Raw genomic sequence first — 26,644 nt, 5'->3', positions numbered from 1 at the left:
ACTCATTTAATTAAACCCTTAGTGATTAAAAATTATGGTAATTCCTTCTTTAGGGATTACCTATTTTCATACATGATTGTCTTTGAGTATGTGAAAGAAACTGTTTCAGGGAGAATAATCATAATTCTCAAATCTTCAATTTCATCTATCTATTTTGACCTGCAAAGACGTAGTTATGATTTTCTAAGCCCACTATACAACCATGTAATGTAAAATATTGCTGATGGAATTACTCAATTTAATTCTCATTATACATAGCCTTAGAAACTGTGTCGAAATTTACCCTCTGATATTTGTAGAGATTATGTGAGTAAAACAAAAGTAAACAGACAGTAGAAGATGTCGATTGAACTATAGTGGTGATAATTTAAATACAGTTAACAATGATAACCAATTAGCTTGTTGTCAAGCGATGCTATTTATCCAAACTGAAAAATAATGAAGCTAGAACATTTTACTGTTTCTTAACTACTATGCTTTCTAGATGTCCACAAAAGGTTTGATTTTCATGCTGTGAATGAATCATTGTTCTCACTGTCAATGAGTGTGAAGGATGAGCTTTGAGGATAGGCCTTCTGAAGTAAGCTTTTCCACTAAAACAGTCTTACACCAGTAAATAGTAGGCTACACTTTAAAGTAACTTGTTCTGTTACTTTGTGATTTTGTGAACCAACTAACTATGAAATAATTTAAATACCCTTTATTACTGATCTCTTCTAGCTCCATCTGAAGTGCTTTTCTCATTTGATGTTGGAAATGGACCTAATGAAGTTACAGTGCAATCACTCACTTCCTTAAATGACAACCAGTGGCATTATGTGAAGGCTGAACGAAACATCAAAGAGGCCTCCTTACAAGTAGATCAGTTTCCTCAAAGGTCTCACACTGCTCCATCTGATGGACATATTCGCTTGCAGCTCAACAGCCAGCTTTTTGTAGGTAGGCACTCATTTTACAGAATCTTTCTTAGTTATGGTGGAAAAAAAGAAAAAATGGAAGACAAAAAGGTGGCAACTGGATCTTTTGAAGAGTTCATATGATGAGAGTCTCTTTGAAACATCCATGGAGATGGAGATGTATTTTGACATTACAAATTCAGTGCATTCATCTCTATTGAGCTGACAGTTTAAAAACTGTTTTGACGTATTTACCAGCATTCTATGTGGCTCGTTTTCTCATATAATGTTTTGGAGAATAATTGTATTAGAAGAGTGATTCTGTTTTGCTTTCGAATTTGTGTGTCTTTTTTCCTCTCTGAGTATTTTTGAAGATTCCAGAGTAAACTGAAATAACATTCGTCATAGTTCTGTGTACCTTGAAATCCCTTATGAGTTTATACAATTATTTTGAAATAATTTGGAGCAGAACTGATAAAAAATGGCATTTGTTTAATTTTATTCTGATAAAACAGTGCTTTTGAAGTGTGGCATGACAAATGATGGTGATTCGTTCGAAAAATTTGTCATGCATTTCCTGAACATAATTTGTAATGATTAGCTGTGACTGAAGCAAGGGTTTTCTGGGGTAACCTGTTACTGCAACTAAATGCAATACTGTCATGTAGATCAATATGGTGTGTAGTTTATTTTGTGTTTGAGTTGAACAAGCCTTTTGGATAATGCAGCTTTTTACAACTCCTAACTTTTTATAAGATAATTTCTTCAATTAAATATAATTTTCTTCTGTGGTCGGAGTAATAAGACTTACTGTTTCAATATTTTTTCTGACAGTTTGCTTGTACAGACTCAGGATTGTCTGCTCAAGCCAGTGAAAGGATTTAGAGAAAAATGAAATATACGGTACCTGAAGAATGACATTAGCAGAGGCACTTTACTTGAATGTTTACTCATTTACTTAAATGTTGTCTCATACAGCGAACATCAGGTACCTAGTATCTGCCATAGTCATGCATCAGTCAGTCACTAATATATTAAGAATGACATTTCTTCGGGCTAAACCACTGTATTTCTTGGACGTGTGTACTCTGGTTTTCCAAAGAAGCCAGAACAAAAGCCTGAGTCTCCCACCAAGATGCTCATTTTAGGAGAGATAACATCAAATCTTCATATTGTTAGGTGCTTTTGTGCCATTATATCAGTTAATAAGAACAGCTATGTCAAGATTTTCCATGTAACACAAAGAATTTTACAAACTTTGAAATAGAAAAGGATGAAAACTACATTAAACCAGAAGTTTATTTGAAATGCATGAGAATTATAAGTTGTAATCTTACATATTGTGGAGTATTTTCTGCTTTTATTTTTTAAAAGAGGGCAAGTGTCAGGAAATATGACTAAGTTGTACAACAAAGGACAAGAGAGATGGTATGTAGATTGCACACCTTGCTAAGCAATCAGGATGAAAAAAATGCTAGTGGTCAGGAAGTGTCCTAAAAATAAACAGTGAAAAAACAAATGAAGCAAAAATTATTGTTAGCCTTCGGATTGCCTTGTATCTTTATCACATATGCTTGGTAGTCAGGTTTATCCTGACTGGCTATTCTTCTGTAGTGAGAGGGATAAACATTCCTATTATCCAGGAATGAACACAGCTTGTAATACGGGACAAAGTGTGTCAGGCCACATCCTGACTGTGGGGTTCTGTGATCTATACCAAAAGACACACAGATGGACAGAGACACAAATCAGCTGAATAGCTAGCAGGATATAAAAAAGTTAAAACTGTACAGCTCATCACTCTCCCATCCTCTTTTTTCTTACTTCTTTTGTTTGTTTCTTTCTCTCTTTTCTTTCTCTCTTTTCTTCCTTCCTTCCTTCCTTCCTTCCTTCCTTCCTTCCTTCCTTCCTTCCTTCCTTCCTTCCTTCCTTCCTTCCTTCCTTCCTTCCTTCCTTCCTTCCTTCCTTCCTTCCTTCCTTCCTTCCTTCCTTCCTTCCTTCCTTCCTTCCTTCCTTCCTTCCTTCCTTCCTTCCTTCTTTCCTTCCTTCCTTCTTTCCCTTCCTTCCTTCCTTCCTTCCTTCCTTCCTTCCTTCCTTCCTTCCTTCCTTCCTTCCTTCCTTCCTTCCTTCCTTCCTTCCTTCCTTCCTTCCTTCCTTCCTTCCTTCCTTCCTTCCTTCCTTCCTTCCTTCCTTCCTTTCTTCCTCCCGTCCTCCCGTCCTCCCTTCCCCCCTTCCCCCCTTCCTTCCCTCCTCCCTTCCCCCCTTCCTCCCTTCCCTTCCCCTTCCCCTTCCCCTTCCCTTTCCCCTTCCCCTTCCCCTTCCCTTCCTTCCTTTTTTCCTTTTATTCTTTTTGTCTTTTTTTCTTTCGTTTTATTTTTCCTTTTTTCTTTCCTATTTTTTTCTTTTTTCTACCCTTCACCTCTTTTTTCCTCGCTTCATTTTCTCTTTCTCTCTTCTCCTATCTTCTCCTCTTCAAATTCTGCATGTTAATCCTTTGTCAATTAATACAAGTATGCATCATTGCTTGGTATCTTACTGTGCAAAATCCTTATTTCCCATTAAATCTTCAAGTGTTTGCTGTAATTACTTTACAAAAAAGAAATCAGATATGCTTTTAAAGCTATTTATAAGTATTTATACATGCATAAGCTTGAAACTTGAAAATTCATAATGTACTGTTCAGGGGCTGTAAAGTATAAAAAGGTTTTTGCACATCAATGTGTTTAATTTTTTTAAAGATCATATAAATTTATTTCAGGTGGGACAGCATCCAGGCAGAAAGGATTTTTGGGATGCATTCGTTCATTACAGTTGAATGGAATGGCCCTTGACCTGGAAGAGAGAGCAAAGATAACACCGGGAGTTGAACCAGGCTGTCCAGGACATTGTAGCAGCTACGGTAAACTGTGTCACAATGGTGGAAAATGTAAAGAGAAATACAGTGGATTCTCCTGTGACTGCACTTTCTCTGCCTATGCTGGGCCGTTCTGTAAGAAAGGCAAGCATGTCTTTTAGTTTTGTCAGTTATTGAAATAGGACCATACAGTTCAGAACAAGGTCTTGACAGCAGTTTAAAGAGATGCTTAAATGCTTGTAAAATATTTGTATTACTTAATGTATAGAAACATTCAACTCATTTTGTTCAGTAAATCTAAGTTTTGCTAAACACTGTCTTCCAGAGATGTGTTCAACATATTCTGCTTAAAGCAGGATCACGCCAACTGAGATTAGCATCATTTTTTAATGTTATGCAGCTCCTTTGATTCTTTAATATTACTATAAGTTATGAACTATATTTTTATGATTTTTTTTAATTTCTGTGTTGTAAGTCTTAATCTCAAAACTAAGACTAAATTTGGAAAGTGAGATGCAGAAGGTAAAATTCTTTTTATCGTGAGAACAAAGTGAAGATATTAGAAACAGGGCTGAGCCTAATTTTTCAGCCATTTTAAAGGAATTCTTTGGTGATGATGTCACACTGGTAAATGATCTAATTAGCATCACGGAGACTGGCTAGCGGAAGGTGTCCCTGCCCATGGCAGGGGGGTTGAAACTAGATGATCTTTAAGGTTCCTTCCAACCCAAACCATGCTATGATTCTATGACCATAAGTTGTCAAATTTTAAGAATGTAAATTTAGAACTTTTTGTATTTAAATATAATTCCAATCCATTAAAAATTATTTGCTTCCTCAATGTATTGAAGGGATTATGCGCAGTACCTTGTGGCTTAAATGTCATAACTCCACGTTCCTCTAAATTAGTTAGCATAACATCTATCCAGCCACTAAAAGTATGAAGGGCTCATGTGAAGTTCTTCGATACCTTAGCTCACCTGTGGTGTTAATGTCATTGAGTGAGGAATGATCCTTTCCTCCTCCCCTGCAAACAGCTGAAGAGACTAATGGTCACAATCTATGTTTATTATACTTGCATGGGTAAAATGGCTCCTGTTGCTGAAAGTGTGGGATAACCTGTAGGAATAATACATATGAGAGAGGACATATTGGGCTTGAGGACATGGATAAACAGGGAAAAAAAAAAAAACCAACAAACCCAAAACAGAAAGTATGGCTAAAACTAGACAAAAAGAAGCACTTCATACAACAGATATTTAAGACCCTTACCTAACTGGTCTTTGCTCTACCCATGTTGGGTCTTATTTTTTGCTATAGTCCTAAATATTAGTTCCATTTATATTTTATTTTCAGCTTAATTAAAATCATTAAGAATACATTTTGTCTTCTTCTGTAGCAGAAATAAATAGAAAAGAGAGGTAGTCCTGTTGTGCATGATATTTAAAAATCAAATTACTTTTTGTTTCAGAGATCTCTGCCTATTTTGGGACTGGCACTTCTGTGACATACAATTTTCAAGAATACTACACCTTAGCTAAAAATTCTAGTTCTCACGCTTCTTCTTTCTATGCTGACATGACACTGAACAGAGAAGTAATTACGTTTGCCTTCCGAACAACGCGAACACCAAGCTTACTGCTCTATGTCAGTTCCTTCTACAAGGAATACCTCTCAGTCATTCTCACCAGAAATGGTGAGTGTTCAGATATGTCATATGGAAACACTAATAAACATCATAGCTGCCAACCCTGATTGCGAGACCTGAATCACAAACTAAACATTGCTTTATTGTTGCTTTAAATGATATATTTATTTTTCAGCTGCACTAAGCAGTATTTTCCAAATGAAAATCATTCTTTCTACTGTAGTTTCAATTTTTACTACTGATTTTTATCATGTTGGCAGAAATAGTTGTTTCTGGAAATTCTCTGGAAATACAGTAGAATATTTTTTAAAGTTTTTAAATGAAACTCAAAAGATATATATGATCTGTCTGTTACTCACCATGCTAATTGACATTCTCATGGTAAATAATGAAATACTTTTTGAAAGTACATTATCCATTTTGAAATTAAATGGGTCATTACGTTCAAGTAGTTTCATAAGCTACTTATATACCTATGACCGCACATGTATACACTCCTGTGAAAATACACATAACATAATTGATGTTTCAATTTATGCTGAACATCAGGTGTTAGTTATATCTTTCTTTTCATTCTTTCTTCTATGTCTAGATCTTTTTATTACATTTTTTATTTAATTAAAAAACCTCACAGACTGAGGTGAATCTTTGGGTTTACCAGAGCCTCTGCAGTCACAATGGTTCTGTGCTCAAAGTAGGTTCTGTGCTTTCTCAAATACAAACTTGGAGGTAGAATAACCTTAGCATCCTCCCCATCATGTGAGGTGGAACATGTTTTACTCCTGACTGGCCTGGGTATGGCCTGGGCCTTTCTTTCCGAAAGATGAGTATAAAGTTGTAATCTATCTATCTATAGCTGAGAGGAAATCTCTGACATGGAAGCTATGCTGTGTCTGTGTTCTGTTGTGGCAGAGTCTGTGTGTTATTGTCTGTGACAGTACACTGGGTGTTAACAATAAATGGAAAGTGAGCTAGAAGTTATTAACTGCATCCAAGTGAAATGGCAAATGGCCAGAAGTTTACAGGTCCAGACAGTGTAAACATTATTAAAGAACAGTACTTCTACAGTACTGAATTTCATTTGATGTCACATTAGTATGAGTTATCAGACCAACTCTTTCTCAGCTGAATTATAAAAGTACTTACTAAAATCTCTGCACAAATTAACTAATTTTGGAGAATTGTGACAGTTTATGGCTTTCTTTGCAAATACTTCCTACCTCCAACATTACTATTACTTTTCCTGTTGCTTTTTTTAATTTCTCACTTATATAGATTTCTCATAGTTAATTTTTTAAATAATTCAAACATTGCTTTGTTCTTCCTGTGAAGCAGGAGGCATTGTATATGAACTGCACTATCTGTTGTGTATGCAGTGTACTAATCTTTTTACTCTATTTAACCCTGCAGGAAGTTTACAGATCAGGTACAAGCTAGATAGCCATCAAGATCCTGATATCTTCAGCATCAATCTCAAAAGCATGGCTGATGGACAACTGCAACACATGAAGATTGATAGAGAGGAGGAAATGCTCTTTGTAGAGGTAATTCAGTTAGACAAAAAACAAACCAAACCACAAAGTGGGTTATCTTAAAAAAATAGAAGACCTCAAGCAAAATTAAGTAAAAATTACAAAGCAATTACCTCAGATAAACTGTACTTTAGTATCTCAAGTAAATAAAGCAAAGGATAACAGACTTATGATGTACAGTGAAAATCTACATTAGACAGTCCCTTTGGTATTCATTCTGTCTATTTCAAAAGGTCAATATGTCACAATTTTATATGAAAATTCAATTAATTGTTTGATGGTTAATTTTTATCATTTATGAAATGCGTATGACTACTGATTTTTTGAGGGGTTTTGCATTCTGGTTTCTGTTTCAAATTACATGCCAAACTACATTACAGTTAACATCTAGATAATAATTTAAGCCTATTTATTTGTCTTATTTTCTTTGGACCCTTTCACATTGAAACAATGTGACTATTAAGGAAAAGATTCTTGTTATTTTTTGTGGAAATTTTTTGATAAAATAGAAAGATTCGATTTGCTAATACTAGATACTAGCATGTAAAGAAATCTTAATTTTTTAATGGTATAATTTTAAAAACCTAGATGTTATAAGTTAGTATTTTGAAACTAGAGCTGAGTTTGCTTAATTGTGCAAGTTTGCTTAATTATGGTACAAGGCTTGAAGGCAAGTAGTTCTAGAGATACCCTGGGGCAGAGAATTTAAAGTATGATATTTGAGCTTTATGAACTAAATGTTGAAAGCCTTTTTTAATGAAAAGAACCTTTTTCATGTTTTTGAAGGTTTACCACATTTATTCATCTCATAGATGAAAAAGAAAGAATCAGACAAATTAATAAGATAAATAAAGGTTTATTAAGTGGAATGCTTAAGAAGTATTGCAGCTATAATCAGTGATGTGATGAAGCTGATCATCTATTTCTGGAATAGTTTTTATGCTGTAACTAAGAAATGCTGCCCTCAGCTACTTTCATTTTTAACCTTGATTATATCTGCTTTCTTGCAAACTTTGACTAATATCTCCCCCATTATTCCACTTTATTCTTCACTGAACAATTCTACAGGTTAACCAGAATGAAAGAATGAAGTTTGTTCTGACTTCAGGCACAGAATTCAATGCAATTAAGTCTCTCACACTTGGCAAGATTTTAGGTAAGTGGAACACTGCAGGATTTTCTAAAACATAGATCAAAATGTCATCAAAGCACTTAAAAAAATAATAACCCTAAATTCACTGAAATACATTTGTTGTCTTCAATTTAATTAGACACCGGGTCACAATTAAGGTATAAGCTTCAGGCTTGTTGAAATACAATATAATAATGGGTAAGTATTTCCTAAAAAATGATCAAGTGGATTCAATTAAAAATAATTTCACAATTCTCTATCCCATTTTGCAATTAAACATTATGAAACACCGCTTTTTTTTTTACTCTTGGGAAAAAATGAATCACTGTGAAATCATACCCAAAGACCACAGAATGCTATTCTTCATGTATCATATTTGAAAACTCTCTGTGATTAGATTTTAACGTCAACAGTTAGGTATAAGTTAATGTAAGCAAAAACTTCTTAGACCTGCTTTTTAAAAACAATTTATGCTATGACAAAATATTTTGTCTCCTGAAGATTCATTGAAAGGCATCTGTATTCTTGTAGTAATGGTCAAAATGAAATTTACCCATCTACAATTACCATTTTGTTAATTTTGTTAAAAATAGCCTGAACAACAAGTCTCAAGCTCTTCAATATTTGTCATGTTGGAAAAACTCATTGATAGTGGAAGACTTGGTCTTGCTGAAAATTTAAAGGATATTTTACTTTCCTCAAAAGTTATTAGAATCATAACATCAAAGAATGGTTTGAGTTGGAAGGAACCTTAAAGATAATCTATTTCCAACCCCCCTGCCATCAGTAGGGACACCTTCAACTAGCCCAGGTTGCTCCAAGCCCCACCCAGCCTGGCCTTAAACACTTCCAGGGATGGGGCAGCCACAACTTCCCTGAGCAACCTGTGCCACTGCCTCAAAACCCTCACAGTAAAGAACTTCTTCCTAATATTTAATCTAAATCTCCCCTCTTTCAGTTTAGGGTCATTACCCTTTGTCCTATCACTACATGCCCTTGTATAAAAGTTCTTCTCCAGCTTTCCTGCAGGCCCCCTTCGGGTACTGGAAAGCTGCTATAAGGTCCCTGTGGAGCCTTCTCTTCTCCAGCTTGAACAAGCCTAAGTCTCAGCCTCTCTTCACGGGAGAGGTGTTTCAGTCCTCTGATCATCTTCATGGCCCTTTTTTTACCTCCAACAGCTCCAGGTCTTTGGACTTACTCAGGCAGGTCCACATCCTTGTGTTGAGGGCCCCGGAGCTGAATGCAGTGCTCCAGGTGGGGTCTCACAAGAGCAGAGTAGAAGGGTAAGAATCACCTCCCTCAACCTGCTGCTTTTGATGCAGCGCAGGATACGGTTGGCTTTCTGGACTGCAAGAGCACATTGCTGGGTCATGTTGAGCTTCTCATCAACCAGCATCCCCAAGTCCTTCTCCTCAGGGCTGCTCTCAATCCAGCCTCCTCCCAGCCTGTGTTTGTGCTTGGGTTTACCTTGACTCAGGTGCACTTGGCTTGTTAAATTACATATTTGCACTGGCCCACCTCTCAAGTCTGTCAAGGTCCCTCTGGATGGCATCCCTTCCCACCAGTATGTTGACCACACCACACAGGTTGGTGTCCTCAGCGAACTTGCTGGGTGTGCACTCAATCCTACTGTCCATATCTCCAAGAAAGGTGCTGAATAGAGCTTGGTCCCAGTACTGACCCCTGAGCAGCATCACTTATCACTGGTCTCCTCTTGGGCATTGAGCTGTTGACCACAACTCTTTCAGTGAGACCATCCAGGCAATTCCTTTTCCACAATGTGGTCCACCCATCAGATCCATGCCTGTCCAGTTTAGAGGCAAGGGTGCATTACAGTGTCAATTGCTTTGCACACGTGCATGTAAGTGACATCAATTACATCCCTTATCCACAACTTCTGTAACCCCCTCATAGAAGGCAGCAGAATTTGTCAGCTTGGTGTTGTCACTTGAATCCCACTGTCCATGTCTCTGACAAAGATGGTAGACAGTTAAAGTCTATGATGCTAAATTCCTGTATCAAGCAAAAGTCCATTTGTACATTCTTCCTCTAGTAGCACTTTTTGTTGCAATAAAAGACAGAGCTGGGATAGTTTGTGATATTTAGGAATTAAGGCTACACCGATATTTTCACCATTTTGTTATTACAGTGTTATTTTCACCTTTCTACAAGTAGTCTTAGGCAAAGTGTAGATTAAATAGGCTTACCAAAATAAGGACTACTGGAAATTATTACATTTAAGTTTATAGATCTTAAATGTTTATAAATTCATATGGCCCACAGGTCACCATTGCCAACAGAAATTCTGGGTTTTTTTTAATAAAAGCCATTTTTAACATAAATTATGAACCCTGTTACAAAACAAGATGTGGGAAATGCACTGGCTCCCTAGCTCTTTTTGCTTGAACATTTAGCCAGTAAAATGCCTGCAAAAAAGTGATGGTTTCCCAGTCTTTAAGAATTTCTTCAAGTAAGCTAAAGTGTTAACATGCTTTTTGTAAAAATAAATTCAGAATACTTTGTTATGGAACATAGGGAAAAAAAAAAAAAGAATTTTCATCTCAAGGTAGTATAGATAATATATTACTTTATCTCACAGGCTTACAGGAACTATTTACATGTTTTACATAATACCTACCCTAAACCAGAAGATTGAAGAAGTGTTTTCTTCAGACTCAGTGGTTTGTTGTTTAGTTTAGAGGTGTTTTATTACTAAGTACCTGAGGTGCCTCCCTGGGATCCATATATCTACCACTTTTTGTATAGCAGCTCTGGACCTTTGGTAATAATGTAACAGCTTTGGTAAATCAGTATTTCTGCAAGTGTAGCAGTGCCAGAAATACTGTCCTGGCTATGATGGTAGAAAACCCTGTTATGTTTTCCCAAAGAATCTCTTACTGATAAGCAAAATATTATCTGAAATAGTCCATCATGTCACTGGTTGGGGGCAGCCTCTGCCCAACTTTCAAATAATGTAAGTTGGAAATAAAATGTGTTTGAAATTAGCTTTCTACTCTATTCTGAGTAAAAAAAAAAAAAAAAATAGTTTAATGCTTTCTGTCACATATATATAAGGTGATAAGAATCTCCTCCCTTGATCTGCTGGCAACATTTTTTTTTTCACAGTCCAGGATACAACTTGCTTTCTGGATTGCAAACACACATTGCCAGCTGAGACGCATTTTGTCATCCACCAACATCCCAAAGTCCTTCTTTGCGAGGCTGCTCTCAATTTACTTAAACATTTATTTGATTCAAAGTGTTGAAATGTGCATTTTTAGGCAAATAACAGTCTCTTTTGTTCAGGATCAATGTCATCTCTTCCAAAGAAACCACACCATTACAAAAGTTCGGATGTGGGCATTTCTTCAGTTAAATAACGGCCTTGCATCTTCACAGTATTGTGAAGCATGGAGCTACAATGACCTAAGGGGGTACTTGGCCCAATTTGTCTCAGTTTATGGAATCTGGCCTGAAGAAGACATATGTTATATATCTCTCCCTTTAAAAGGCTAGATGCTGTAGAAAAGCTACTGTTTCTTTTCTAAATCTGCTGCTTTAGGTCCTGCTTCCTGTGACATCATATTTAGAGATGGAAGGAGACTTTCTAGAGGTAGTGGGAAAAGGTAATCAGTGTTTGCTGCAGTGAAGAGGTCTAAATAGAAGGAGGAGTAACAAAATATGAAAACATGTATTTCCTGTACTTTGAAATGTTGTTTAGGAAAAACCCACAAGTTTTAATTTAGGCCAGAAAACTGTGGATTTTTAAAAAATTATTTTCAGTTGCAGAAGTACTTGTTTGAGCGCTTCTTCAGTTGTAGTTAGCTCAGGTTTCCTTGTTGAAAGAAAATCTGAGAGTTAGCTGCTGAACTAGTTTTGAATTCCCACAAAAAAAAAATCAAACTTTCCAGAACCTAAGTCTTCCCATGTAAAGAATTCTGAATTTGTGTTATGCAACATTGTTACAAAACAGGGAGCTTGGCTGTGTTAGGACTCACCAAAATACCTGAACATTAAGTTGTGAGGGAAAAGAGAATGAACACACAGCCACAAAGTTCACAGGATACAAGGCAACAGGCTTCTTGTGCTTTTGTTTTCCTTCTGAGAAGGTACTTTCTCTCGAAGCACTCAACACTGTAAGAAGGCTGTAGAAACCCCTCTTTTTACAGAAGTTCAGTGAAGAATTAATTTATTACTGCTGAGTAAAGCCACATTTGTGCAGGACAAAGCTTCCTAGCCTTCCCGAGGGTAAGGGTGGTGAGCTGTTGGTGACCTTTTCTTCAATGAGAGTTGTTAACCTTTCCGTGCCGAGGTAAAGACAGGCTTTCAGCATGATTTACTTAGACCTGATTTATACACAAGGTTTCACCAGCTAATGAGAATGTGTGTTTATAAGCCAATTCACGTAAAGGAAGTAATGATTAGGGACATCTCCAACAACAGAAAAATTGGTTATTTCAGTAATAAATAAAACCAGATTTTCACTTGACTTTTAATAAGAAGACCTAAGTTAAACCAGTAAAATAATTTGGGCTCACATATGAAATTTCTGTATATTCGAACTATTCTATTTGTTATAATTTTTTCTTCTCTTATATTGATTCATTTATCTCTGAAATTATAAAATTGTATACTTTAATTCTGTCTTTATGGAAATATCTTTAAGGATAACAATTGCACAGCTTCTTTTAAGAGCTCTAATTATGGTTTTATTGATAAAGATAATGACAGAATTGCAAAAATCTCACTGTGTTATACTGATATACAAAAATGCAGTGATAATTCAAATTATTAATTTGAAAATCAGCTTTTTAAAACTAGAATGTCTGGATACTCCCCAAAAACCTTTACAGTAATACACATGCTAAATAGAAGTTACTTTAAAAATGATAATTTTTCTTTATGCAACTTTATTATATGAATTTGGGAACACATATAGTAATAAAATAGTAAAATTCAGTCTGTTTAAGCTGGTTTAGAAAAGCCTTTAATAGAAGACTTAGTGTAAAATATAATTTTTATGCAGCTCCCACAATTTAAAGTACATATAATTGGTTTTAATTTATTTTTTGTAATTCAATTTCTAATTTAGTCAGTCAAGCTTGTCAAAGCTTCCTTCCAATACAGAAGCTTTTCAGGATAGCTATTTGAGGGAAGAGAAAGTTTTCACAGCCTTGCAATTTTGGGCAAAATACCAGTATTTAAAAAATCAATAATCAGGGATTTAATGGAGATACTTTAGTTTGATTAAATAATTCTTTTAGCAAAATATCTACCTTTAAAGATCTTGTTTTAAGGATTTTTCTTCTCAATCTCAGCAATGATGGTTCTAGAAATAATACTCACTTGTGACTCCTAATTGCTGGATTTGTGTTGTTGAAAAAGCAGCAAAAAGTCTCAGTGACAAAACTGTCTATCCTTTCCTGTCAGTCAAATTCTTTGCTGTGACTTTTCTTCAGTAGTAAACTGCTGAAACAAATGACAAATTGAGGAAAAGGAGCCTAGACCATTTTGGATTGGTTTTAAAAGGTATTCTTTTGTGCACAAAAATCTGAAAAATAATTGTTTAATGACATATTTTTTCAATAAATTATCTCCTGATCATCTCAATCTGAATCATAAGTAAACCTCAGTAAAAATTAACAGCATGGTAGCATTTAGGTGGCTATATATTAACCACAACTAAGCAGCCGTGGTTAATATGTTGAATATATGATATGTGGTTGATATAGTTGAATATATGATTCAACTGGGTGTGCAGCTGTAATTAGCTTTAACTGTAATAAGTACTTTTAATGGAAAAAGCCTGGCCGTGTGAAAATCTGCATACCAATACAGGCTTGTTGCACAAGTGTAAGATTTTATGGCAGTCCATTCCAAGGATGTTGTTAGTACCTCCAGCTAGTAATTTAATTGTGAATTACAAATGTTCATATTTTTTTTATTTTTTCTTTTTTAACCGAGCAGATTAATAGAATCATAGAATCATCTTGAGCTAGAAGGGGCCCATAAGGATCATCAAGTCCAACCCCTTGCTCCTAACAAGACTACCTAACACTAAACCGTGTGACTAAGAGCATCATTCAGACATTCCTTGAACTCTATGACATGCTTGGTGCTGTGACCACTTCCCTGGGAAGCATGTTCAAGGGATGGACACCCTTCCAGTAAAGTAACTTTTCCTAATGTCTAATCTGAACTTCTCCTGATGCAGCTTCATGCTATTTTCTCATGTCCTATTGCTGGTCACCAGATCAGAAGCTCCAAATCCTGTGCGCCCTTTGATGAAGTTGTAGACTGCCATAAGGTCACACCCCAGCCTTCTCTTTTCCAAGTGACCTCAGCCACTCCTCGCAAGCCTTGCCATTGAGACCTTTCACCACTTTGGTTGCCCTTCTCTGGACACACTCTAATAGTTTGATGTCTTTCTTATATTGAGGCATCCGCAACTGCGCACAGTACTTAAGGTGTGGGCACATCAATGCAGTATGGAGTGACAGTATCTTCCCTCAGTGAGCTAGCGAAGCTATACTTGATGCTCCTAGGACACGGCTGAACCTTTTAGCTGCCAGAGAACATGTTGACCCATACTCAACTTGCCATCAACCCAAACCCCCAGATCTCTTTCTGTGGGGCTGCTCTTCAGCCTCTCATCCCCCAGTTTGTACATATAACCAGGATTAACTTGCTCCAGGTGGAGAATCCTGCACGTGCTCATGTTAAATCGCATACAGTTAGTGATTGCCCAGCTCTCTAGTCTATCCACATCTCTCTGCACCCTCGAGGGAGTCCACAGCTCTTCCTTATTTAGTATCACCAGGAGACTTACTCAGTGTACATTTGACATATGCATCCAGATCATTTATAAAGACACTGAAGAGAACTGGCCCTGGATACCCACTGGCGACTGGCCACCAGCTTGATGTAACCCCATTTGCTATAAATTTTTGAGCCCAGCCTGTCAGCCAATAGTTCACCCAACATATTACAGACTTGCCTAATTTTGAGAAAAGATAAAATTGTACAGACACATGAAAAATTTTGAAATCTTCAGCTTCAAATAAGCAAGAAGTTCGAATTTCTTATCTGATCTTTCTGTCTGCTGACTTTCAGTATTATTTCAGAGAGCAAAGACGGTTGAAGCAGAACTTAAGAAAGAGGTTATTTAATCTGTAGTTTGCTTTTGGACTTTTTTGCTTGGTTTTTTGGTTTTTTTGGTTTTTTTTTTGTTTGGTTGATCGGTTGTTTTTTTTATTTTGTTTTTTAACTAAAGCCTTGTGGGTGGAGTCATTTTGCCTGCTAAAAAAAGTTGAGTACATTAGGAAATGAATTGCTGTTAAGATGCTAAAGGGTGCATAATTACAGTTTACAATAAAATACAGTCTCTGATCAACAACTTGTGTGTGTGTCAGACATTTTCAGTCAGTTAGTTAAATTTGACTTAGGCACTAAAGTGGAGAAGGGTTTGTCTTTCCTAAACCTCATAAGTTTTTACAGCCAGATTGCTTGATTTAATAAAGTTTTATCCCAGCAGTATTTTCTAATTAATGAGTAAGTTGAACTCTATGGATTTTAAATATCTAGTTTCCTTTCATATTATACACATACAATGCTTATGAAATGTTTTGTATAGGAAGCTTGAAAATGATAGAAAACACTTCACTCTTGAGATTTTTGAGCCTGCATTATAGTTAATATATAGATATATTAACTATATAATACATTAACTAATAGATATGTATTTTTATTGCAAGGTATTTTGGGCTTTCTTTTCCTTGTTACCTCAGTTTAATCTTTTTCTTAAGATATCCTGATCTAGCAGATACTTCAGTGTGATGAGGCAATCATCAGAAGCAGTGTACGCTACAGAGAAAACGGACAGTTAAACATCCAACATTCTATATAGTCTATCGGTGTAGGTGAGCAGACTCTTGGCTGCTCTGATAAAACCTCATCACTGCAACAAGAATAGAGTAGTTGGGAAAATGCCTCTGTGCTATTTTGCAACATTCTTCCAAAACACATTAGCCCAATTTTCAATCTTAACTGTATTGAGGAATGAATTGTACATTTAAAATTGTTTTGGTAGCCACTGTAAAGATCACAAGTTCATTCATGGGTTCTAGGATAAATTGGAGGTGGAAATTCATGAGATTAAATTCCCATTTTATTTGCACAAAACTTGAAATTTTACTTTACTTAGGAGTCTGCTTTGAATAATTAGTAATTCCAGAGCTTTTACTTAAAGTAGAACTGTCATAGTAAATAAACCATTTCCAAAGTGGAGCATTAGTGAGCATTAGCTGGTAAATAAATAGAAAGCTCTGACATGGTACATACATTCAGAAATGCAGCTCAGGAGAGTAAGTGATGGGCTTTTGTTGTTGTTGTTGTTGGGGTTGGTTTTTTGTGGGTTTTTTGTTTGTTTGTTTTTGGTTTGGGTTTGGGTTTTGGTTTTTTTTCCTTAGTGGGAAAGATAACGGTATCATGTGTAAAATGTATGGTAATTTGCAACAACATTTATTTTTTAGAATTTCACAGAAAATATCTTGATGGAGTTCCAGGATCTGAGGTCTTAAGAGAGTTTTTGGTTTTGTTTTGACAGATTTGATAGTGATGGGATGAAGTAGGTATATTAATGTGTGGAAAGATTATGATACAAAAATGTACATATTTATGAGAAGAAATCTAATAAGATATGCATTTTTCATGAATGCATGCTTCATCCTTATCTTTTTGCAGAGTGCAAAAAGCATTGCATTTTAATTGAAATATATTAGTTACATTTGAATCCTTTTGCATTGAATCCTATTACCTTTTTGCTATAGTAAGTTAAAAGCATTTCTCTTAGCAGACTAACGAGAGTCATCTGTTAAAATAAAGGGCTGAATATATTTGACTGTCTTTTCATTAAAGACAGACAAGAAAGGGATTCAATGAAACTACATATGTTGTGGTAACTCAAATATACTCAGAGGAACACAAGTTAATTATTCATTTATTCTTCTGTCACTTTATTTTGTACATTTGCACTATGATTAATTGTGTTCTGTACTTTTTGTTTAACAGAAAACAGCGATGTAGATGAGGAGACAATGAAGGCAAACTCTCAGGGGTTTATTGGATGTCTCTCTTCAGTGCAGTTCAACCACATAGCTCCTTTGAAGGCTGCACTGCATCACAGCAGCTCGGACTCCATCATTGTAAAGGGACGCCTCACTGAATCCAACTGTGGTACTTTAACTGGATCTGACTCAACATCAAGTGAAACAACCCATTCATTTGCAGGTGGTGTATGATTATCACTTGTTCTGATCTCTGCAGAGTACTCATGACCTGAATCACAGCTGTTTTTTGGTTGGTTTTTTTTTTCCACATGAGTTAACATCTCAGGAGCAGTTTAAAAAATAATTCTTTTGTATATGTACTTACTTCCTTTTCTTCAGGCTTTCTCTATTCCTCTGAATGTTTCCTTTTTTTCTCTTTATCTCTGCAAAGTATCATCTACATCACTGCTCTTTCCATGCTTACTGATGCATGCTAATGCCAGTGTACCATAATGTACATGATCTGTAACCATGTAAGAATTACTTGAAAACCCCTCTTCTATTTGTCTGCCACTTTCCTTTTTTTTTCTGTTGCAGATCACTCTGGACCAATAGACGAGGGAGAGCCCTTAGCTAATGCAATCAGAAGTGACTCTGCAGTTATTGGAGGTAATAGGGGCCATAAGAACTCCACGGGAACCTTTTATTTCTAATAACTGTGAGTCTTTCAGTGCTGAAGTGAACTCAAATTAGTTTTGTAAGCATAAGTATACTAGTAAAAAAGCTTAATTTTATTACAAGTGGTAGAGAAAAATCAAGCATTGCTTTTAAATGCAATCAATAGCTGTCATATTTTCTTACTACATAAATTTTAAGTGATCAGTGTTTCTATGCATTAGAACACTTTGCTGAAAACAGAAGATAGTAAGAACAGGTTTCTAACCTGCCTAATGGTAGTGTCTGTGACTTTAAAAAGTACTTGGATATGTTATGAAAAATAGCATATGTTTAAGGAAGAACAGTCTTTGCTCCTTGACTACGCAAAAAAACCCAACATTTTGCTACTTGAACAGTCAAGTTCAAAATCTTTTCTTAACAGATTTGAGAAACACAGATTTTCCTTGAGAAAGTGGGATCTAACACTGCTTGGATCAATTCTTTGATAGACTGAGGCAAATTTCATTCTGATTCATCATTTGGAAAGCGATGTACTCTTGGACAGACTATCACTTGCACTGATTAACATCTTAAAAATAAAATGCGTGTTAAAATAATAAAAAGAATTAGAAATGATTACTAATGATTTGGAATACTCCAGTTTCTTACTATTTCTCTTGGCCAATTTTATCAGCTCAAATAGAATTATAACAGATCATCCACAAAATTATTTCAGAACTTTATTTTTAACAGAGGAATAGTGGAAGAGCCACGTACAGTTCAGTTGTTCCTAAGTTAAATGTGTTGACAGACACTTTATTTTTTTGTGCCTATCAGAACAAATATGTCATACAACTTAGGACAGAGTTCTTAAGACTAAAGTATAGGACTGATAATCAGGATGTGCTTGTTCCATTACTGTGTCTTTCTGACTGATTGTCCTTACGCCAAGATCTATCTCTGTTGTAGTGGGGAAGGCTACCAGTTCTGTCTCTTTAATAGAAATGAAGTGTACTCCAAGTGAGCCTTATTTGGGAGAGTTTGGGATTGGGACCCTCAGAAGAATTTCAGTTCTTGCCACTGGAATTGGAGCAAGTGTATGGCTATGTCAGCTCAGTTTTTTTCTCTCGAGGAATAGTATTGTCCCTTGTGACAATCTTCCCCTCTGAGAATTTCTGGTGATATTCTTTCTGTTGGGATGAGGTGAGGGAAGGAAACTTGTTTTCATTCGTTTTTGCAGTATAATTCACTGTTTCAATTTCCATTAGTTACTTCAACAGAAAGAGGGCAGTGGGAGGGAAAGGTCATACCCTTCATCTTTTAAATACCAAATAGGTTTCCTTTCTAAGGGTTTTAAAAGCTTCAGCAGAAAAATTACATAGTGGGATTTAGCAGAATAAAGCTGTCAAGGCTTGTCATTGAAGATAAAAGCAATTATTTCTTTGGAAGGTGGAGTTAAGGACCTGCAGTTACTTGTGTGTCCGCCATTTAAATAATGATACCTGTTATGGTCAGTGCCTGCCAGCAGCCCACTGCAAGGTCACTGACCTTTAACTCAGTAGCTCTACAGATACTAAAATAAGAGGTAATAAAACTAGAAGCTTCCTTGCTTGTAAAGTGACACTTAAGACTGTATTATACACACAAACTTTGAGAAATTTACCACTGAGTTCAGTGGGATCAGAATTTAAAAATACAGCTTCTGAGTTCATCTACATGTAGAGCTGTCAAAATGTATTTTGTTATTTCAAAAGATAGGTATTATAAGTATCTGTACATAAAGATCACTTGGATAAAAGATCACTTTATGTAGTAGGTAATTTACTCCGGGTAGAGAGTTTTAAGTGTACTAACAACAAAGGCATTTTTTAAATTCAAGCTACGATAGTTACAGTCTTTTTAAGATAATAATAACATCACAGTTTTATTTTTATTAAACACATTTGGGATTATGCACTCACAATTTTTCTACTGCCTAACTATGGCCGTTTAAAAGTCAAAAGAAAGCAAGCTTAAGCAATACAACACAGTAAAAGTTTAGTGTAAATACTCTAAAATGAATATAACTGAGAATTGTACCAATTCAGCTACCTCAAACAAGGCAAGTTTATAGACAAGCCCTTACAGGATGTATGCAGTATGACTGTGAAACAAAGGAATGACTTTTATTTAATCTACAAAAGAAAACATTTACTCAGATCATAGAGTGTGTTCCAGAGAAGATACTACATACAAAATAGTTATGTTCCTACCATTAAGAATGGTTGCTCATATTAGAGAACAACCAAAAATGACATGCCAAATTTTGGATGGTCTGTTTTTATTTACAGCACTAAGGGATTATGGCTTTTATTTTTCTTGTATTAGTGGCTTAGTTATACAGCAGATTGTTCCTTCATCTAGTACAGCTGAGCCACTGCATTACAACAGTTTCCCAGAGTGTTTAGTGCTTTTTTCCTCCCTGCAGCTTAGTTTTGTTTTTTGTGTCTTTGACAAGCACATTCTGCTTTCTTCTGGTTTATTTGTAACCTCTGACTCATGAACTTGAGGGCCTGAAACCATGTGAGGATGAATGAGGAAGTGAGGAGATGGGCTGGAAGTCCGTAATGTCATTTTTATCACTGTAGGAAGTGTTACTTTTCTTAGTGTCCCTAATACGCTGTGCTAGGAGCAGCATGCCCTGGTAACAGTTCAATAAATCTTAAATAGTGACCTATAAAACTAAATTCCTGTTCCATTTACTCTCTTATGCGTTGAGAATCTGGCACATATGGTGGCTGATGAAACCCTTATATAAAGCTTATTCTCCTACTCCTTGATTTTCTGACTGATCAGCTAGAATACCATAATGCAGGCGGATGTACTGATGATGATTCTACCCTACCAGATGGGGCTATTAAAGCTGTTGGAAAAGGAAGCTTACTCACTGCCATCTGTGTAGGAAGGGACCTTGTTTGCTTATGAACCCAAGATCATGTAGCCATGCAAAGCAGTAAAACACCTAGGATGTCAAAAGAAGTGCAACAAAGCTGAAAGAGAGGGAAGGAGTCAAGCCTGTATCATTTCACCCTGAACATGAAGTGAGCCTTAATTTTAGTATTTTAGTATTTTAACCACCGTCTATTCATAACAATGATGCAGTTACAAAAATGCGTGCCTTTGCTAACGTAGACCATGAAAACCTTTTTATCCCTTTATGATGTACTAAAAGTAGTTGGAATTTTCTTACCTGACGCAGAATAAACATTAGAATTTCAGTCCTATTTGAACTGATGATAGGTGGTTATAAGCACTGGCCAATTCCATTGGGGTCCCTATGATGTTTTACATCTGGGTCCCCCCCGTTTTGCATTTTCTTTCACAGATTCTCCTCATTAACTGCATTTTTCAGTCAGAACCAGTCACTGTAGTCTGAACTAATTTGTGTGGAATACTGGATATGAATGGGCCTAATTCTGTAAAAACATTTTTACTGGCAAGGGACTGAGGCTTTACTTTGTGGTGTGCACTGTCAGAGCTAACAGAAGATCTGGTTCAGAATTCCAGATTGGTACTTTTGTCCTCACCCTGTTCTGCTCTGTCTCTGCTCTCCAGATTCCTTTCCCAGACCTGGAGCAGTGATTGACAAGGGAGATAATTGGCAGGTGACAGCTTGATGATAGGACACATGATCCCTTCCTTCCTGATGTCATGTGGTGTGAGAAAGGGCCCTGAGAAAAGGAAGAGTACTTTGTCCATATGGGGAAAAGGAGAAAGTCATAGTAGTGCCTTTTTAGTCCCATTGTCCAGCAGTTCCTCAAATCTGCAGATTTCAAACCAATCACCATAAAGCTTATACTACAGAGCTGTTTCTCGTTTGAAAGCAGCTATGCCTTCTTATTGTTCAGGCAATCTTATTCTTACTGCAGTCCCCTCCATTTTGTGATGGAGTCGTTCCTTCTTTGTCCTTATTTGTTGGTCCTTTTTCTTGACTTTTTTCTCTTTTCTTCTCCTAGGTGTGATAGCAGTTGTGATATTCATCCTACTTTGCATCACTGCCGTAGCCATACGCATTTATAAAAAAAAAGGCATATACTCAAAAAATGAGGCAAAAGGATCTGAAAATGAAGACAGTGCTGAATCTGCACTGAAAAGTGAGCTCAGCATGCAAAATACAGCCAATGAAAATCAAAAGGAATACTTCTTCTGATTGGCATTCATACTTTAATATAATAATGTGACAGTCTGACTTTCTTGCTAAGCCAGGGGCTCTCAGTGGACAGAAAAAGCTCTTGCACTCTACAGTAAATGCAATGGATTTGAGACTTATTATATTGCATATGTTCGGTCTCAGTGATTGCTGTAGGGGACCTCTTTAAATTACATGCATTCCTTAGCTATTATACCGTAAATGCATTTTATGTAACAGTGAATTAGATATTGTAACCAATTTCATTGTTGGTAGTTTCCGACTCTTCTGATGTTACCTTCTACAACTGAAATTTAATGTACACACTGGATATGATTTTTGAATGGGAAAATTGTTAATGAAGTTATTCTTTTATTTAAAATTTATTCTGAAATTTTGTTCAAGGTGAAAGGTGGATTTTAATAATTCGTGGTACTAAAGAAATTCTGCTGTGTTGCATTGTAGTGATCCCCCTTACTTCCTCAAATGGAAAATGCCTTTTGAACTGCTGTTGGCTAGTGTCAGCATCTGCTTGGAGTCTGATGTCCAAAGCAAACTGTACTTCTTTCCACTGGGATGTAACCAATGTCATCACTATCCTTTCTCTTTGGCAAGCCTAGCAAGACTTAAAACTGAAATGTGTACAAGGTGTTGAAATGCTGTAAAATCTCTTTTGTAATAGGTTTTCACTTATGGTCAAGTGATGGCACCAAGAGACTCATTCTAGGCATTTTAAATAAAATTGGGATCACAAAAAGCAAACCACTTTCCTGGAAAGATCAAATAATATATTAAGCATGGTGAAATTACCATGATCATCCAGAAGATGGTCAAGATTATTGTCCCTGGTAATTACAAATGTTTCTTCTGTTGAGAAGTGCTTTGTGCACTAGATGTATTCTCTGAAAATGTTGTATCTATTATCAGCTCCAGATCTCAAGATTAAGTTGTTCTAAATTATAGAAATTATTTATTATTATTATGGCAATAGAAGTAGGGAATTTAAAGTCTAGTACAGAGGCTGCTACTTGAATACTTATGTTCTTCACCCTTTATAGTACCTACTATACCCCTGCAAGATAAGATCTGATTATACCATTCAAAATTAAACAGGTACTTATTATCCTGAAAAGTAAATAAGAGCTGTCTATGATGTTGTATAAACAAATTATCAGATATAAAGGGTAGGTTTACATTGTTTAAACAGATGTTTGTAAGGTCACTTTAGACACCACAAAGTATCTGAAATACCTATGTGGCCTGGTAGGAATGCTGCAAGTTCTACAGAAGCTATGTGTCTCTTGGTATGTGACAGTTGGGAACCGAGTAGAATACCCCAAGGCATTGAAAATGGCACTAGATACCAATATTTACGTATCTGACACACAGACAAAGGATTTTTGTTTTTCTGTAGACTGAAGACTGTGTGCCTAGAGCTTGGATCTGAGAAAATAATCAGGAATTCTGTGCCCTTGTAGACTTGAGTTTAAAATTTAAACAGCTTTCAGAATTGATTTATATCTGCTCTCATTGAAAATGATGGTAACAGTCATCATTCTTCTCCTCTTTCAGTGAGGAAAATCAAAGCTAGACCCTAGACTGTGAATATTAGAAAATGTTTATCATAGATGCCCAAGAACATTATAAAAACATGGAAACATGACATGGTGTGTCAAAACCTTTAATATGTACATTTATTTACATAAACAGTAGTTGTAAATATAAATGTCCAGCAGATATCGTCTTTTAAAGCTTATTTTCTTCCATCGTTCTTTATCTTCTATTTTCATAATTCTTCATTTCCTTTTCTGCTTCCTACTGTACAGCTTCACTTCATTTTTATGAACGTATTCCCTTTTTTTGGTACCTAGAAGCTCTGCAGTAAGAAATTGTTCAGATTAATATGCAGTGCTTTCTTATTCTTCCCATTTTTCCAATTCTGTGTGTGTCTCTGGTAGATGAATAAGGCTGGGGACTGAGGATCAAGAATGGGCTAGCCATGTCATATATGTATGCTAGCGTATTCGCTGATGCAGTTTGGACCATGATAATAAGTCACCTTTAGAAAGGACAGAATATGGTGAAGGAATGATACTGGACTGTTCCTGGCAAGTGATATGCATGAGAATACCTATTTTGTGGATGAGGAGTGGAGGAGATGAAAGCCTCAAACAGCTCATGAGAAGAACTTAAGTTTGCCACTTTGGATGCTCTCAGTCTAGCTAGTTACTTTGAATGGGAAATTATGAATCCTTCTTTTCAAGGGTCTGACCCAAATTGCTTTGAATTAAGGAGTGATTCTTCCCTGGACTTCTCTGTAATTTAAACTGCCTGCTTCCCTTCCCATGACAGATATGTCAGCGTCCACCTTTTTGTGTCACTTACATCAACAAATCTCTCAGCAGTGATGAGTCCTAGTCAACTCCATTTTTATCAGTGTGGGATGTCGTAACCATGGAGGACAAAACTCATATGAAAATTTTGATTATAATATATTAGATCACCAAAATGAATATTTTGAGTGATTGATAAAAGGCAGACTATTCACACAGGAATTAACCATATACTAATCTTTTTCCTTGCTTTTACTTCTATTTCCTGATTTATTTTTATTGTGTGTCTTAATGGAGGAAAAAGTGTCTTCCCTTAGTTTGTTTTCTTCCAACTGAATAATTATTTTCTTTCCATATTTATCAGAATTTTTAAAAACAACAGGAAGAGAAAAGCTAAGTAAAACCCCTATTTCACAGCCTAATTAGATAAGAGTGGGGAAGCTGTAAATACCTGAGTAAATTACACATTATTTCATTCAAAGACCTTTTTAAGGCATTTTATTATGTGAAGGAGTCTAAGGGGAAAACCAGAAATGGATTCTGTTGAATGCACATCTATCTGCAGATTTGTAGCATACGATAATTATGTCTCTCTGAAGATGCAAATACCCATTTCATCCATAGGAAAAGTGATCATATATTACCTGAATTCAAAATATACAGTTCCTAGTCAATGAAGCAGCATTTTCCATCATTTGCTGCATTTCTATGGCTACAAAAAAATGGTGGCACCGAAGTGTGATGAGACGTTATGCAACATTGTGCTGTCCCTTTTTTGATTCTCTGTTTCAGTGTGTGACCTTTCACCTCTCTGTTAATAAACACTTTTTAAAATAAAGTGAGGAAAATATTTTTTAAAAATTTGTATTAAAAGGTTTAAAACTGACAACAATATAATGTTTTTTTTTTTTAACAGTAAAAATATGTAGAAGTGCACAGAATAAATTGGTGAGTGTGATTATTTATAGATATTAGTGAGCGTTAATGTAACCAATTTACTACACATTGACATATTTTCCATGGAAAAGATATTTTTTTCTCAAGTACTTTGGAAAATAAATAGCAGCATTTATGCTGGGTACATTGTTAGAATTTTGTGTGGGTGCTAGCTACAAGGGGCTTATAATTGTTTATATAGTCAATATTTAGTGCATAAATATGATTTAGTTATGTTTTGGGAAAACATTTTCAAGTACATCCACTGTTTAGATGAGGAATAAGCTAACTGCACAATTTAACATGAAATGTAGTAATAGTCAAAATAAATTTACAGCACTATTATTCATGGCAGTGACATACAAAGAAGAAAGTGTGTAAATGACAAAACAGACAGAATTCCTGGGAGGATTTAGCTGTGTAGAGAAGGGCACACAGATTTAGATTTAGATTTAGATGCCTGGAAGCCTGCTGCACCAGTGTTAGATAAAATCAGAAGTTGCCACTATTGCAAGTCAGTAAAGAATTGATAAGGAAATACCCTTTTGAAATAGAATTAATTACTTTGAGAAATAATTGTAACAGTTTGCCTTCAAGGCAGAGTTGTAGCTGTATAAACTATGGGATGCCACAGGGGAAATGTTCTTTGTAATAAAAATATATCTGCTAAGTCAGAAAACTTACTGCTGAAAAAGCATGTGCCCTCTCGAGTGCATGCTCTGGGGTGAGCATGCAGAAATGCCACCTAATTTCATCAAAACAAGCATCTAATTCTACAGCCAAAAGTATAATGAATCCCCAGTGTTTCTGAACATTTAATGATTTTAGGAATTATCAAGAAGGAATAAAAATGAAGAATCCTACAGAAATCAGAGCTTAATGAAAAGGTGCAATAATGATGGTACTGAAGTAATTTCCGTGCTTTTTTTTTCTTTTTTTTAAGTACTAGAAGATGGCTGAAAGAATAAGGAAAAGAAAGGACCTTCTCTTTAGTCTTTTTAGAACCTTATCTTGGGGCTTTTTGGTGGGAAGGAAAGGTTCAATGGGTTTGTTTACAAAAAGTGCTAAAGCTGCTATTATGAGAAACCATAATAAAAATCCAGACGTGCTTACAGACTGTGCTTTGCTAAGAAGCCGTGCTCATCCTTATTTTTGAAGGACTGTCTGAGAAGTAATTTTTGACAATAAGGCACTGTTCTTTGAATACATTGTCTAAACTTCTTAATCTGTGCTGTTACCATTGTTAAGAAAGGAATCAGACATCACAACTGCATTGCTGGGAGGTGGATGCCTTTCATTCAAACTCTGACATTTAATTTCATAGGACTTCCTAACTTCCAGCTATGATTAAATTCTGATGTTGTTACCATCTGGTATAACTAGCACTGAATAAATCATTAAAAAAGTCCTTATTAAACACCATGGTAAATCCAAAGTGAAA

The 26,644-nt window shown here is 35.8% G+C and overlaps 1 protein-coding gene across 1 annotated transcript in view; it reads left to right on the top strand.

The window, feature by feature from the left end:
* CNTNAP4 (contactin associated protein family member 4) overlaps nucleotides 1–21,955 on the top strand; it is a gene marked incomplete at both ends in the record, with an annotated part of 227,851 nt that extends 205,896 nt beyond the window's left edge. The window contains 8 exons of the mRNA XM_080637446.1: nucleotides 721–939; nucleotides 3,655–3,894; nucleotides 5,222–5,446; nucleotides 6,809–6,942; nucleotides 7,999–8,086; nucleotides 17,132–17,350; nucleotides 17,707–17,778; nucleotides 21,762–21,955. Of these exons, the coding sequence (XP_080493572.1) occupies nucleotides 721–939; nucleotides 3,655–3,894; nucleotides 5,222–5,446; nucleotides 6,809–6,942; nucleotides 7,999–8,086; nucleotides 17,132–17,350; nucleotides 17,707–17,778; nucleotides 21,762–21,955 (1,391 nt within the window). The remainder of the gene's footprint in view (nucleotides 1–720; nucleotides 940–3,654; nucleotides 3,895–5,221; nucleotides 5,447–6,808; nucleotides 6,943–7,998; nucleotides 8,087–17,131; nucleotides 17,351–17,706; nucleotides 17,779–21,761) is intronic.
* Nucleotides 21,956–26,644: the final 4,689 nt, after the last annotated feature.

This window comes from Psittacula echo (assembly GCF_963264785.1).
Source record: "Psittacula echo genome assembly, chromosome: Z".
Taxonomy (NCBI): Eukaryota; Metazoa; Chordata; class Aves; order Psittaciformes; family Psittacidae; genus Psittacula; species Psittacula echo.
Note: the sequence above shows the minus strand (reverse complement) of the source record. Positions and strands in the feature narration are given on the sequence as shown.